The sequence below is a fragment of the Myotis davidii genome, unplaced genomic scaffold (genome assembly GCF_000327345.1).
Source record: "Myotis davidii unplaced genomic scaffold, ASM32734v1 scaffold1757, whole genome shotgun sequence".
NCBI lineage: Eukaryota > Metazoa > Chordata > Mammalia > Chiroptera > Vespertilionidae > Myotis > Myotis davidii.
Window position 1 is genome coordinate 27,266 of NW_006288116.1, and position 11,664 is coordinate 38,929.

The 11,664-nt window shown below is 39.4% G+C and overlaps 1 protein-coding gene across 1 annotated transcript in view; it reads right to left on the reverse strand.

The window, feature by feature from the left end:
* Positions 1-16: 16 nt before the first annotated feature.
* Positions 17-11,664, reverse strand: part of LOC102759650 (guanylate-binding protein 4) — a 66,684-nt gene continuing 55,036 nt past the window's right edge. The window contains exons 6-13 of the mRNA XM_015561442.1: positions 10,233-10,478; positions 8,672-8,952; positions 6,993-7,205; positions 5,892-5,994; positions 5,379-5,569; positions 4,437-4,497; positions 1,493-1,569; positions 17-286 (exon numbers count right to left, since the gene is read on the reverse strand). Coding sequence (XP_015416928.1) covers positions 176-286; positions 1,493-1,569; positions 4,437-4,497; positions 5,379-5,569; positions 5,892-5,994; positions 6,993-7,205; positions 8,672-8,952; positions 10,233-10,478 — 1,283 coding nt within the window. The 3' untranslated portion in view covers positions 17-175. The remainder of the gene's footprint in view (positions 287-1,492; positions 1,570-4,436; positions 4,498-5,378; positions 5,570-5,891; positions 5,995-6,992; positions 7,206-8,671; positions 8,953-10,232; positions 10,479-11,664) is intronic.

An 11,664-nucleotide genomic window follows, 5' to 3' on the forward strand; every position in this document is an offset into this window, starting at 1 on the left:
GGGAAAAAATTCTTTGTAGTTTATTTCATCTTTGCAATTCTTTTGGTTGAACAATATCTCAAACATCATTATTCTCATTTTAGTTTAGTGACAACTGTGACATTCAGAAGTTGCTCAATCAAGTTGTTCCCTGTGGAGGGAGGGAGCTGATTAAGAAGTTCTGTTCCTAGAATTTTTAGAGTATGGTACATTTTGGTTCTTTCATTTTCTCCTCCAAAAACTTTATTTCATCTTGAAGATTCTTGATCTTTTCCTTGTATTTCTCCTCGAGACACTGTAAATTTTCCTAAGAGAAAAATGAAGACTGATATCACACAATGTAAAACGTTTCCCACATTTGCCAAATTATTTCCCTTTTCAATACCTATGTTAATTCTTCATGAGTTTTTGAAACTTATTTGCGAACTAAGTGCACTTCTCAATTTCTAATATTTCACTCTCTCCAGAGTATCCTGTTTTTCATTCATATTTCTTAGTTCTATTGAGTTACGGAAATGTTTTTTTCTTGTAGTTTCTAAACTTTGAGTGACCCAGAATCATATTCTTGGTCCTCTTCACCCACATGCACCACACTCTTCCTGGAAATCATATCATTTTTTTCCCTTCAACTCTACTTTAGGGAGAATGGCCTCCCAAATATCTATCTAAGAAGGTGAGAAAGATGAGTAAATTCCATTGAGAAGGCTACTATATGATTCAGAATAATGGCAGATGTTTGATCAGGGAACTTAGTACAACTCTCCAAAACTTGGCAAGGTAACAGTAATAAGTTGAGGAAATCATGACCTATGCCAGTCCACACTGTATTTCTGGGTGGACATCTGGACACAACAATGACTTGGAGTAGAGCCTGGGAACAGGATGATACAGGCAGCCTGGGTATGTAATTACATGGTTTATTGTGTATATGGTCACAGAGTCTTCCTCCTATTCATTAGGGTTCCCACAGAGATAAAGTTATACCAGGTCTGGCAGAAAGAGAATCAACCTGACTCCACTGAGTAGGATAGACAGACCAGCTATTTTTCCACAAGGCAGGACTCAGAAACATTACTTATCCCTCATGAAATTACAATTTCCTCATTTGAAAATGAGAATATCATAGTACCTACCACTTAACATAAGGATTTGATAACAGATTGATTGTAAAGCCATTGCACAGTGCCTGGCAGTGAATAGTTACTATTTATTAGTGATTTAGTAATAAAGGTTTCCATGAGATTTTTTCCTGCAAATAATACACTTTAGTAACCAGAGATGGTCACATGTAGAAGCAGTATGAGAATGAGGTGTCTACTAGTGTTTGAGCTAGAAAAATTCTTAATCTTACATAACAATCTAACTTCTAAGCACATTTTTTATTAAGTGCAGTGGAAAATAAAATGGCAATGACAGAGTTGAATGCCTAAAGTTTAAGATTTAGAATCATCTCTTGCTCCACCATGAACTGGACCTTCTCCATCTGCATCTCAATCAATTGCTTCATATTTACCTCATGAATCTTTTTTTCCTCTTCCAACATCTGCTCATTTTTCCTTTGCATTTCCTCCAACATATTTCTTATAGATTCTGAGGAACAAAAATAAGCAGAGAAACATGAGGATTAAATTGTTATAGTCTTATTTTGCCTTTCAACCCATCTTTTTTTTTGTATTATTCTTATTTCATAGAGAAAACTTCTTGTGAGATTTTTTGAACTGACTAAGCAAAACTGAGTAATTTTAAGTGTAAATAGCAGTAAAAAAAAATCCCCTAGAACTATAAACTATCCTTGTTATTCTTTGATTTCAGGTGCACTGATATGGCTAACATTAACAACTAGTAGTCCGGTGCATGAAATTCATGCACTGGGGTGGAGGGGGAGGGAAGGGGCCCGTCCGTCTGGCCTGCACCACCCTCTCCAATCTGAGACCCCTCAGGGAATGTCCAACTACCTGTTTGTGCCCACACTTTTAACAGATAACAGCTCCATTGTTGTTTCTTTCTTCTCGTGCTTAAAACCATTGGAATTAGTAGGTAATCAAAGTGTGTATACATTTTGGGGAGACACCCTGTATATCTTTAGTCAGTGGTGAAAGAAACCAACAGTGGATTTGGAACCCCCAGACAGGGAACCTCACTCCCTCCCCGCATGTCTCCCCAATTCATTTTCCACCACCAAAGGCACCTCAGCGAGGGCTGCCCTCGCCCACTCGGTGTATCTGTTTGTACCTGCTCCCGCCTCAGCACCTGCATTAACCCCCTAGAGGGTGATCTCTTCACTGCACTGGCCTCCTGTGGGAACAGGGTGTCACCACTCCGCCCTCTCACTGTCATCTCACAGGCGCCCACCCTCAGCACCCAGAACACCCAGACACTCTCCAAAGGATGTGAGCACCTCAGAGGAGGCCTGTGCACATCCTGTGGGGGTGTTAGGCATGCTGGGTTGATGGAAGTGCGGTGGAGAGGCGGGAGGAACTTATGAATGCCTTGGTCTGTGACTGTTGCAGGCGCGGGAGGGTGACAGTGTGCTGGGGGATGTTTGCAAACCAGGGCTGGGGGATGTGCACACTGGAGGCCTCTGGCTTTGCAGATCCACAAACCCCCATGGTGCGGCCAGGAGGACGTCAGTCTGGCCCGCCAGGGTGGCTGTCCCTGCGATCCTGCACCGTCTGGGCCAGGAGGCGGATGTTGCACAGCCACTCCTGGGCGCTGATGGCCTGCAGGTGCTACTTCACCTCAGCCTTCAGGCTCCGCTTGGCGCGCTCACTGACGCCACCACAGCCATGTGGGGAGTACAGGCCACCCTCCCCTGGCCTGCCTCCCCTGTCCAGAGGCTCTCAGTGCCCTGCTCACCTGCCCTGAGTGACTGGGGCTGGGCCAAAGCCAGGCGTCCTGCCCTGCCCAACCCCGGCCATCAGCCCCTGTACGAGCTGCCACCCTGCCCCGCTGGGTCACAGATCGGGTCCGGGACCACAGACAGCCTCAAGCACTGCCCTCCGCCCGACCAGGTCACGGATCCTGGTCCTAGACAGCGGACAGCCTTGCAGGCTGCCGCCTGGCCTGGCAGGGTCATGGATCTCGGTCCCAGGACCGCTGAGAGCCTCAAGCACTGCTCTCCCCCTCCGTCCCCAGCCCAGCAGGGTCATGGATCCAGGTCCCAGACCCTGAACAGCCTCTCGCACTGCTGCCCCACCTTCAGTATGCAAATTAGCTGCCATCTTGTTGTTGATTAATTTGCATATCATGCTGATTAGCCAATGGGAAGCCTATCGGAGATACGGTTAATTACCCTATTTGTCTATTATTAGATAGGATTATAAGGCTTCCCATTACTCAGAGTGTTTTTGTTGTTTTATTTTTTGGAAAAGCTTTATTGAGGTATAAAAATAATGCAATATACTGTCACATAAGTTTTGATCTACCTATCATACATATATACACCTGTTAAACCACCACTACAATTAAGTAATGAGCATGCACATCACTCAGAAACATCTCCATCTTCACATGCTCTTAGGAAACTCTTCCCTACTGAACATAAACCCTCATCCCCATCACAGACCACTGCCCAGCTTCCTGTCACTATAGGATAGCTTGCATTTTCTGGAATTTTACATAAAAGGAATCATACAGTATATAGACATTTTTCTCTGCCTTCTTTCACTCAACATATTTATTTTAAGATTCATCTAACATTCTTATATGTATTGATATTTTATTCCTTTTTATTGTTCAGTAGTTTTCTCTTGTATGCGTAAGTTAAAATTTGTTCATCATTCACCTGTGGATGGACATTGTTTCAGTTATTGGCTATTACCAATAAAGCTATCATATGCACAAACTTTCATTTTTCTTGGGGATAGATGTAGAAGCAAAATGATTAAACTGCATGGTAGGTATTTGTTTAACTTTTTAAGAAACTGACAAAATTTCCCCAGTGATTGACCGTTTTACATTTCCACCAGCAGTGTATAAAGGTTCCAGTTGCTCCACATCCCCACCAACACCTGAGATGTTTCATCTTTTTAATTGTAGCCATTCTAGTAGGTGCATTAAGTGGTATTTCATTGTGGCTTAAATTTCCACTTTTCTAATAATTAATGATATTGTTACTAACTAATGATGTTGTTCCTAACTAATAATGTTGTTTACTGTGCTTATTGCCATCCAAGTATATTTTGATGAAGTATCTTTAAATTAAACGTTTTTTTTCCTTTTACTTGGGATATTAGCTTTTCCAATTAGTGTGATATTTGTTGAGTTTTAAGAGTTCTTTAAATATCTTGGATATAAGACCTTTTATCCAATGTGTGATTTGCAAATAGTTACTTTCAATCTGTTACTTGTCTTTACACTAAAAGAATGAAAATTCTGATTTTTACAAATAATGGAGTTCTTAATTTTGAAGTACAATTTACTACTTTGATATCTGGAGTGTTTTCAGCTGTTCTCACCTTCAATCACTTTTTGCATCTTTTCCTTCTTCTCTTTGTATTTCTTCTTCAACTCTTCTGCCTAGTGATGTAGAGAAAGTTACAATTAAGAAATGACAATTATGGGTTTAAGGAAAACCCAGTACTATATGCATTCAATTAAATTTAATTTTATCATCCATATAATAATCATTGTAAAATTCAAATAGCTCTTTGATGCTTTTTGTGCAATATTTCTGAACCTCTCTATCCGGTAACAGGAGTATCTGTTTTATACCTTCCTAAAGTCCCTTAGCAGGATCTCCCTGTGGGTGTGAAGGAGTTGGAACATTCTCAGGCCTGACACCTATGTCAGGAATATGTTTTAGTCCTAAGGAGGTTCTTTAGGAAGGATGGAGGTTTAGTTCTAACTATTTCTTGATTCCATTGAAGTAGGTGACCACACACATTATGCATAATGGGAACTGCTGACTCTCCAGAGCATATGGCCTATCAAACTCCAGGTAGGGGCAAAAAATGAATTTCCTCTGGCTGTGTAGAATAGAGAAGGCTGATGTGGAAACCAATGTAGTACATTTTAGGGCTTTCATTATCCCATATTTCATATCACATACACTTAGTTACTTTGAGATCAGATGGCTTTATGTCTCTTTGATGGTTGTACCCAAAACCTTAAGAACTGAAGTCCTATTCACCTGGGTACAATAGGACCCTGTAATCACCACAAACAGTAGATCATGAGTCTGGGCCATGTTATTTGAACCCCGTAATTCTAATGCCACAAAAGGTGCTGAGTATTAAATACTTGGGGCTTTAGAATGATCTTATTAACTTGACATTTCACTGAATCATATGCCTTTAGATATACTTTACAGTTTATGACTTTAGTGTTTTGGTCTTCCCTTCACCTGAGGAACTAGGTGACTGTCCTTCAGGCTTTGCCCAAATCCCACCCAGACTTACCATCAGCATGTGCAGCAGAATTTTTTCCTGCTCTTTCAGTTTGTTTTTCTGCTCTTTCATCTCCTCATTCATCTGGGCAATGTTTTCCTGGTAGCTTCTCTCTAGAGCCTCCATTTGTTTCACTTTTTCATTCAGTGTCTGTGTTAGCAACTCCTGTTTTCTTTCCAATTCCTCTGTCTTGGCTTGTTCAGCTGTCCCACAATGGTTTTACAGAGAGAAGAAAATAACAGTTATAACTAGCTGTACCCTTCAGAGGGAAGGCTAAAATGGTTTTAAAATGTCAGAGAGGAATCTCTGAATATTCTTACTAACAATACCAGCAAAACATGTTTCAGAATATGACGTAAAAGCACTGGATGCCTGAGGGAGCAATTAAAACTCATCTGGTTCTTTTTGAATTTAGCCAGGTTGTTCTAATTCTTTTGAGGAAACACCTTGTTTCAAGAAGGACTTGTTCTTGAAGGGCACTGCAGGAACCTCCCTGCCCTCCATTATCCCAGCCCCTCCCTGTACCTTTTAGAGCCTTCTCCCCAGCAGTGAGGGCCTTGTCAGCCTGCATGATGGATTCCTTTGTTGCAACCTGTGACTGCTTGAAGTTCTGGAGGACGTCCATTGCCTGAGGAAACAAGGAGCAAAGATTCTTCTTGCTTGGGAAGTCATTGGTCAAGAAACCTACAAATTTGGCCCTGTAAATTCATCATCTTTCTTAGGATCCAACAGTTGTTCCCTTCCCTCAAGGGCTACAATAAAAAATCCAACATCTGTAGTTGGAAAAAAAAAAAAAACACAAACCCTATTTGGCAACCCCAGCCTCCTCCTAATAATGGCACTACAAACACTGCTCCTCAATTGTGCTCAATCTCTGCACATTCTTTTTCTTTTGACTAGATGCTCATCAATAAGTAGTACTCAGGTACTACTTATTGATACTTAAACTTATAGCTTCTACCTCCTCTTCCAAAAAGCTGAGCTAAACTTCCTCCTGAGATTTGACTGGGTGCCAGGTACACAGACCTGCCCACTAGCTATACCACTTGCTGGATGTATGCTCTTAGGTAACTTATGAGGTTCTCAGTGCATCTCATTTCTCAACTGTATTATGGGGATGACATTGGTACTTAAAGTCATATTATTCAAAGATTAAAGTGATAATTTAAATGATCAACCTAAAAATATACTTGGTTTAGGCAGTGTGTGCTCAATATAGATCAACCATCACCATCATTCCATCATTATTATCATCACTATTAGTTTATACTTACATGATAATCATTATCCTACCAATCCACTTGACTATTTATATTTCCTTTTTAGGTAAGATCATAAGCTTGTTGAGAACATTGTTTATTTAATTATATATCACTTATACAGAGTGATAAACTATTACATTGGTTCCCAAATGAAAGACGTGTTCTCTTTCATCTACCTTCCTAATAAAAATTCCTATATTTAGGGGGAAAATTCTTACTTATTTAAGAGTATTTAACTAATTGTACAGATATCGCTAGACTTTGCTATCTTCACAAATGGTCCTATTGTCCCAGATTTTCAAAAGAGCCCACAAAAACTTTCTGACCCTATTGGTTAGTCTTCCCCCCTCATTTTATTCCTCACCTTCACTCCTTTCCTGGGCACCAATTCATAGGACTGTTCAACCTTGTTCATTTCCTCTGAGTAGAGAATGTATCCTCCAGGTATAAAGAAAGTTCCTTTCGAAATGCCTTCCATCAGCGGCTCTGAAAGCTGTCTAAGCTGAGCCTGGCAATATTTGAGAGATTCCTCTTCATTCTTCAGCAAGAGATTTTCCTTCTTTTTCTCTATGATGCCCTGTCCCAGAAATGTGGAGAAATACAAAGGAAAGAGGCTGTTAGAAGGGAAAAGCCAAGTGTGATCCTCTTGGAAGAAGCAGTTTTGCATGAAGTCGGACTGGAGCATGGAACCTTAGACCATGCTCATGATGCTCATTTTAGTCACAGTTTAGACCAATTCATTGTGTGACCTGCGGGAAGTTCCTCAATTCTCTTGGGATCAGGCTCAAAATTTGTGAAAGATGGTGTTGGTAGACATGAAGTCCAGGGTTCCTTTATTTTTTAAGTTGAGATATTACATTATATTTTCTTCAGGTGTACAATGTAATTATTCAATATTTGTATACATTGCAAAATGGTCACCACAATGTCTAATTATTATCGTCACCTTACATAGTAATAAACATTGTTTTTTCTTTGATGGGAACCTTTAAATTCAATTCTTTAAACAAATATCAAATATGCAATCCAGTATTATCAAGTCATAGCATCCCTTTATCAGTCATAAGATTAACAGTGGTTTATCCATTGGCAATGAGCAATGAAAAGTTCAATATGACTGGAAGTAGACTTCCCTCTGCAAACTTGGATTGCTATGGACAAAAATATATACACCGTAAACCAACTGTCCACTAATGAGGTAAGTGGTCACTAAAAAGAGTTTTGAAGGCCTCATAAATTCTTTTAAAGAGGGCTTGATAGTACAGACATATAGGGAAATAATTTTTTCTTTTGCTATACTTCCAATATTATAATTTTATTGATTTTCTTCTGTATTGAGAGTTTTATAACTTGTAGGATGGTCAATGACAAACTCAAAACAACATGAAGGTGTTTTTATTAGGCACAATTATGTTGTCCTCAAGAGTTCTCTCTTCTGGTATCCACACATGACAGTCTCTAGGCCTATGCATATGCTAAATACTGATCATCTGATTAGATTTTTTATGTGGCACTGGTTAACTTTAAGAAATGGAGATTACTCAAGTGGGCATATCTGAACACATGAGCTTTAAAAGCAGTTTACTCCAGTTGGTGGCAGAGAGGTAGTCAAAGATATTAGAAACAAGACAAGGATACAATGCACCTTGCTACCTTGAATATGGCAAGGAGGCCAATGACCCTCCTAATGATATTATATTAATTTCAGGTGTACAACATCTGAATCTTGTTTTCAGCTCTTTGTAGACAGAGCAGAGCATCCATACATCTTGTGCTAGGAACTCTCCTGAAGAATTTTGATGTAATAACTTGAGTGTTTCTGTAACTGTTAATAAGCACATGTTAGTTTGCTTTGTCATAATGGAAATAAAGAAACAATCATTCAAAAAAAAGGGTGAGTAGTACTCTATAGAGCCCAATCACTCACATGAATCCAAACTTTTTAAAATGAGAAACATATGGACTATGGGTAAAAAAGTGGATGTCTTAGGCATCAATCTAAAAGAACAAGGATTAGGAAGGATATATGTTAAGACCTGTTACCTCAAGCTTCTTCTGGAACACCTGGTTGTCATCCTTGAAGGAGTGCTCCATGAAGATTGCAATGGCTTCCCTCTCACAGGCTGTGTGTAGTTCCAGCAGTTCCTGCAGAGTGTCTGTGGGGAAGCTCACTCTCTGGGCCATCTGCTCGCTGTAGTGGTTGGCTGCCTTCTGCATGGCTGCTGAGTTCTCACGCTGAGCCAGAGTTATCACTGCATTTTCCAAACAAGGCACTGCTCCACTGTTGATGGCATCCACATAGGCCTTTGCCAATGTCCCCAGCCCTGAATGACACATGATATTTGCGGAATGGCAGGAAATTCTTACTCACTGTTTCACAAGCTTTAGAGATCTCTCTTCTAAAAGTAACAATTTTATTGAAATGAAAATTTCTGTTTTGTCTTTTTTCCTTTCCTTCTCATCTTCTTTTTGTCTTCGTTCTTGTCTCCTCCTCCTTTATATACTATACTAGAGGCCCAGTGCATGAGATTCGTGCACTGCAGGGGGGTCCCTCAGCCTGGCATGTGCCCTCTCACAGTCTGGGACCCCTCGCTCCTTTCTGCCTGCCTGCTCACTGCTCCCTACTGCTCAGCTCCCTGCTCCCAGTGCTGCCTTGGAGGCTGGAGAAGCTCCTGCCACCACTGCTATGCTCACCAACCATGAGCCAGGCTTCTGTCTGAGCAGCGCTCCTCCTGTGGGAGCTCACTGATGACCAGGGGGCACTCCTGCATTGAGCGTCTGCTCCCTGGTGGTCAGTGCATGTCATAGCGACCAGTTGTTCTGCAGTTTGGTTGATTTGCATATTAGTCTTTTATTATATAAGATAAATTCACTTCATTTTAATGACATTGTTGTATCTCCTATACATTGTCTTTTATGGTTCTCAAATTCATCTCATGATAATTTAAACAATGATTTCACCCAATATATTCAAGTGTTTCCTGGAACCATTTCCCAATAGAAATACATTTTAAGAGAGTTTATTTTACAGTCAGGTAAAGTAGATACTTTCGTGGGAAAAATTTCCAAAGAAAATTTGGACCCATGTAAAGAAAATCATCAAACATTTCAGGAGGATGAATAAAATATTAAATCAAGCATGGGTATATCTCAACTCAGGACACTGAAGGCATGTTCTAGTGGTATAGATCTATGAATCCAGTCCTGTACATAAGTTAAATTTTCTTCTCAAGCTCTAATGAGCTTTCAGTGGCTTATGTTCTGCTCTATACTTTTTTCTAAATGGTGTAAATTGACCAAATATCTTCTGAATCTTCACCAAGATGCACTCATTCATTGGTCTTGCCATCATCATGAAGATGCCTTTCCTTAACAGCAGCTTGTGCTTATGTCATTAGTGTATTAGTTTCATGAGATACATCAGGTTTCAATAATCCCTCATATAGGGAAACTTTAATGAAAACCTTCTATGTGTGGCCTGAATCTCTGCTTTCCCATATCCTATAGAGCAGGAAACAGAGCTACTGACAAACCCTGAGCACAGTCACAGCTTCATCACATGAAGTGAAATGCAGAAGGACATGCTGTAAAAAAGGATACTCACGATTTCCGGTGACAATGATTCCTTCTCTGAGGGTCTTGGTTTTTGCAGCTGTGAAGATGTAGTTACAGAAATTTTCGGATTGATCCTGGAACCTGCTCTCCAGTTGGTTTTCTGACACCCCCTCCATATGTTGTAACAAGCTTATGTTATTTGTAGGGCGTTGAAAAGTAAAGCACTTTCTCTTGGGAAAGAACTTCCTGATATACTCCCTAGGCATGTTGGAATGCTGGATTTTGGGATTCTCGCCTGCAGGGAAAAATAAATAAAAAAGAGCTGTGATTGGTGATACAGTTTTTCAGGAAAGGACATACATTTCTAGGGGTCTTTGCATCATTGTTTCTCTAGTGCTTTTATATGTCCTTATATTAAATCATGAAAATGAACACAATGCTAATCTCCTCCAAACAGATTTTTTAAAATTTATTTTTATTTTTTGTGCAAAGCCAGGAATAAAAGAAATGCTTCTAAGGAAGAAGAAGAGGCATGGAGGCATTCATCTTATCTGAAGAAACTTATGATTGTTTCCTTTAGACTTTCCATGGTGCCAAATGTTTTGACTATTAATGAGATATTTTTGCATGATAGATTAATCCACCAAATTGTCAGAAATACTTTTGACATTATAGTCCTCATGTCAGAAATATAATGTGGGTTCTAAAGTCAGAGTCAAATATGTCCTGGTAGATATATGGCAATTTATGATATTGCCAGGACAGACAATACTAAGAACAGTAAAGAACAACTTCTAAAAATCAAAGTAACAAATAATGACTATATAAATATAAAAGCATAATGTAATGCCACCTAAATACCTCACTGTTCTTTATATCAGATTATATTGGACTTGATAATGTCACACTGAGTAATTCTGGGCATATATCAGTTATTCAACAAATGATTCTTCAATAAATATATAAAATATTGAATAAGAAGAATTGGACATGCTTGCAGGTACCACCCATGTTTTTCTCTGCTAAATGTATTCTGTGTAATGAATTTATTCTATTAACATGATAACAGGCTATAGACTAAAGAGAGTGATGATATAAGGGAGAGAGATGATGATTTTTCAGTCTTACTAGAAGAATATGTTAATTTTGGAAGCCACTAAAATAGACAATATGAAATATACTTTAAAAATTAGTCATTTGATATCTGTATCTTTGTGACCCCTTCTTCCGTGATAATGAGCATTTTTCTTCAAATAGAAGCAAAGGAGCTCCAAATTTAATCAGAACACAAGTATTTGATCCCTTGGATATCTTAGCCCTGGTTGCTATCCTCAAATGTTTCATGGTGTCAATTTTCCTAAAATCTCAGGTACAATGTTGTATAGTTCGTTTCCTCAGCCAGCTTTAATTCTAGTCACTTGAGTTTTTTCAGTATTGATAATAATTGAAACCATACCCAAACTGTCATATTCATATCACAA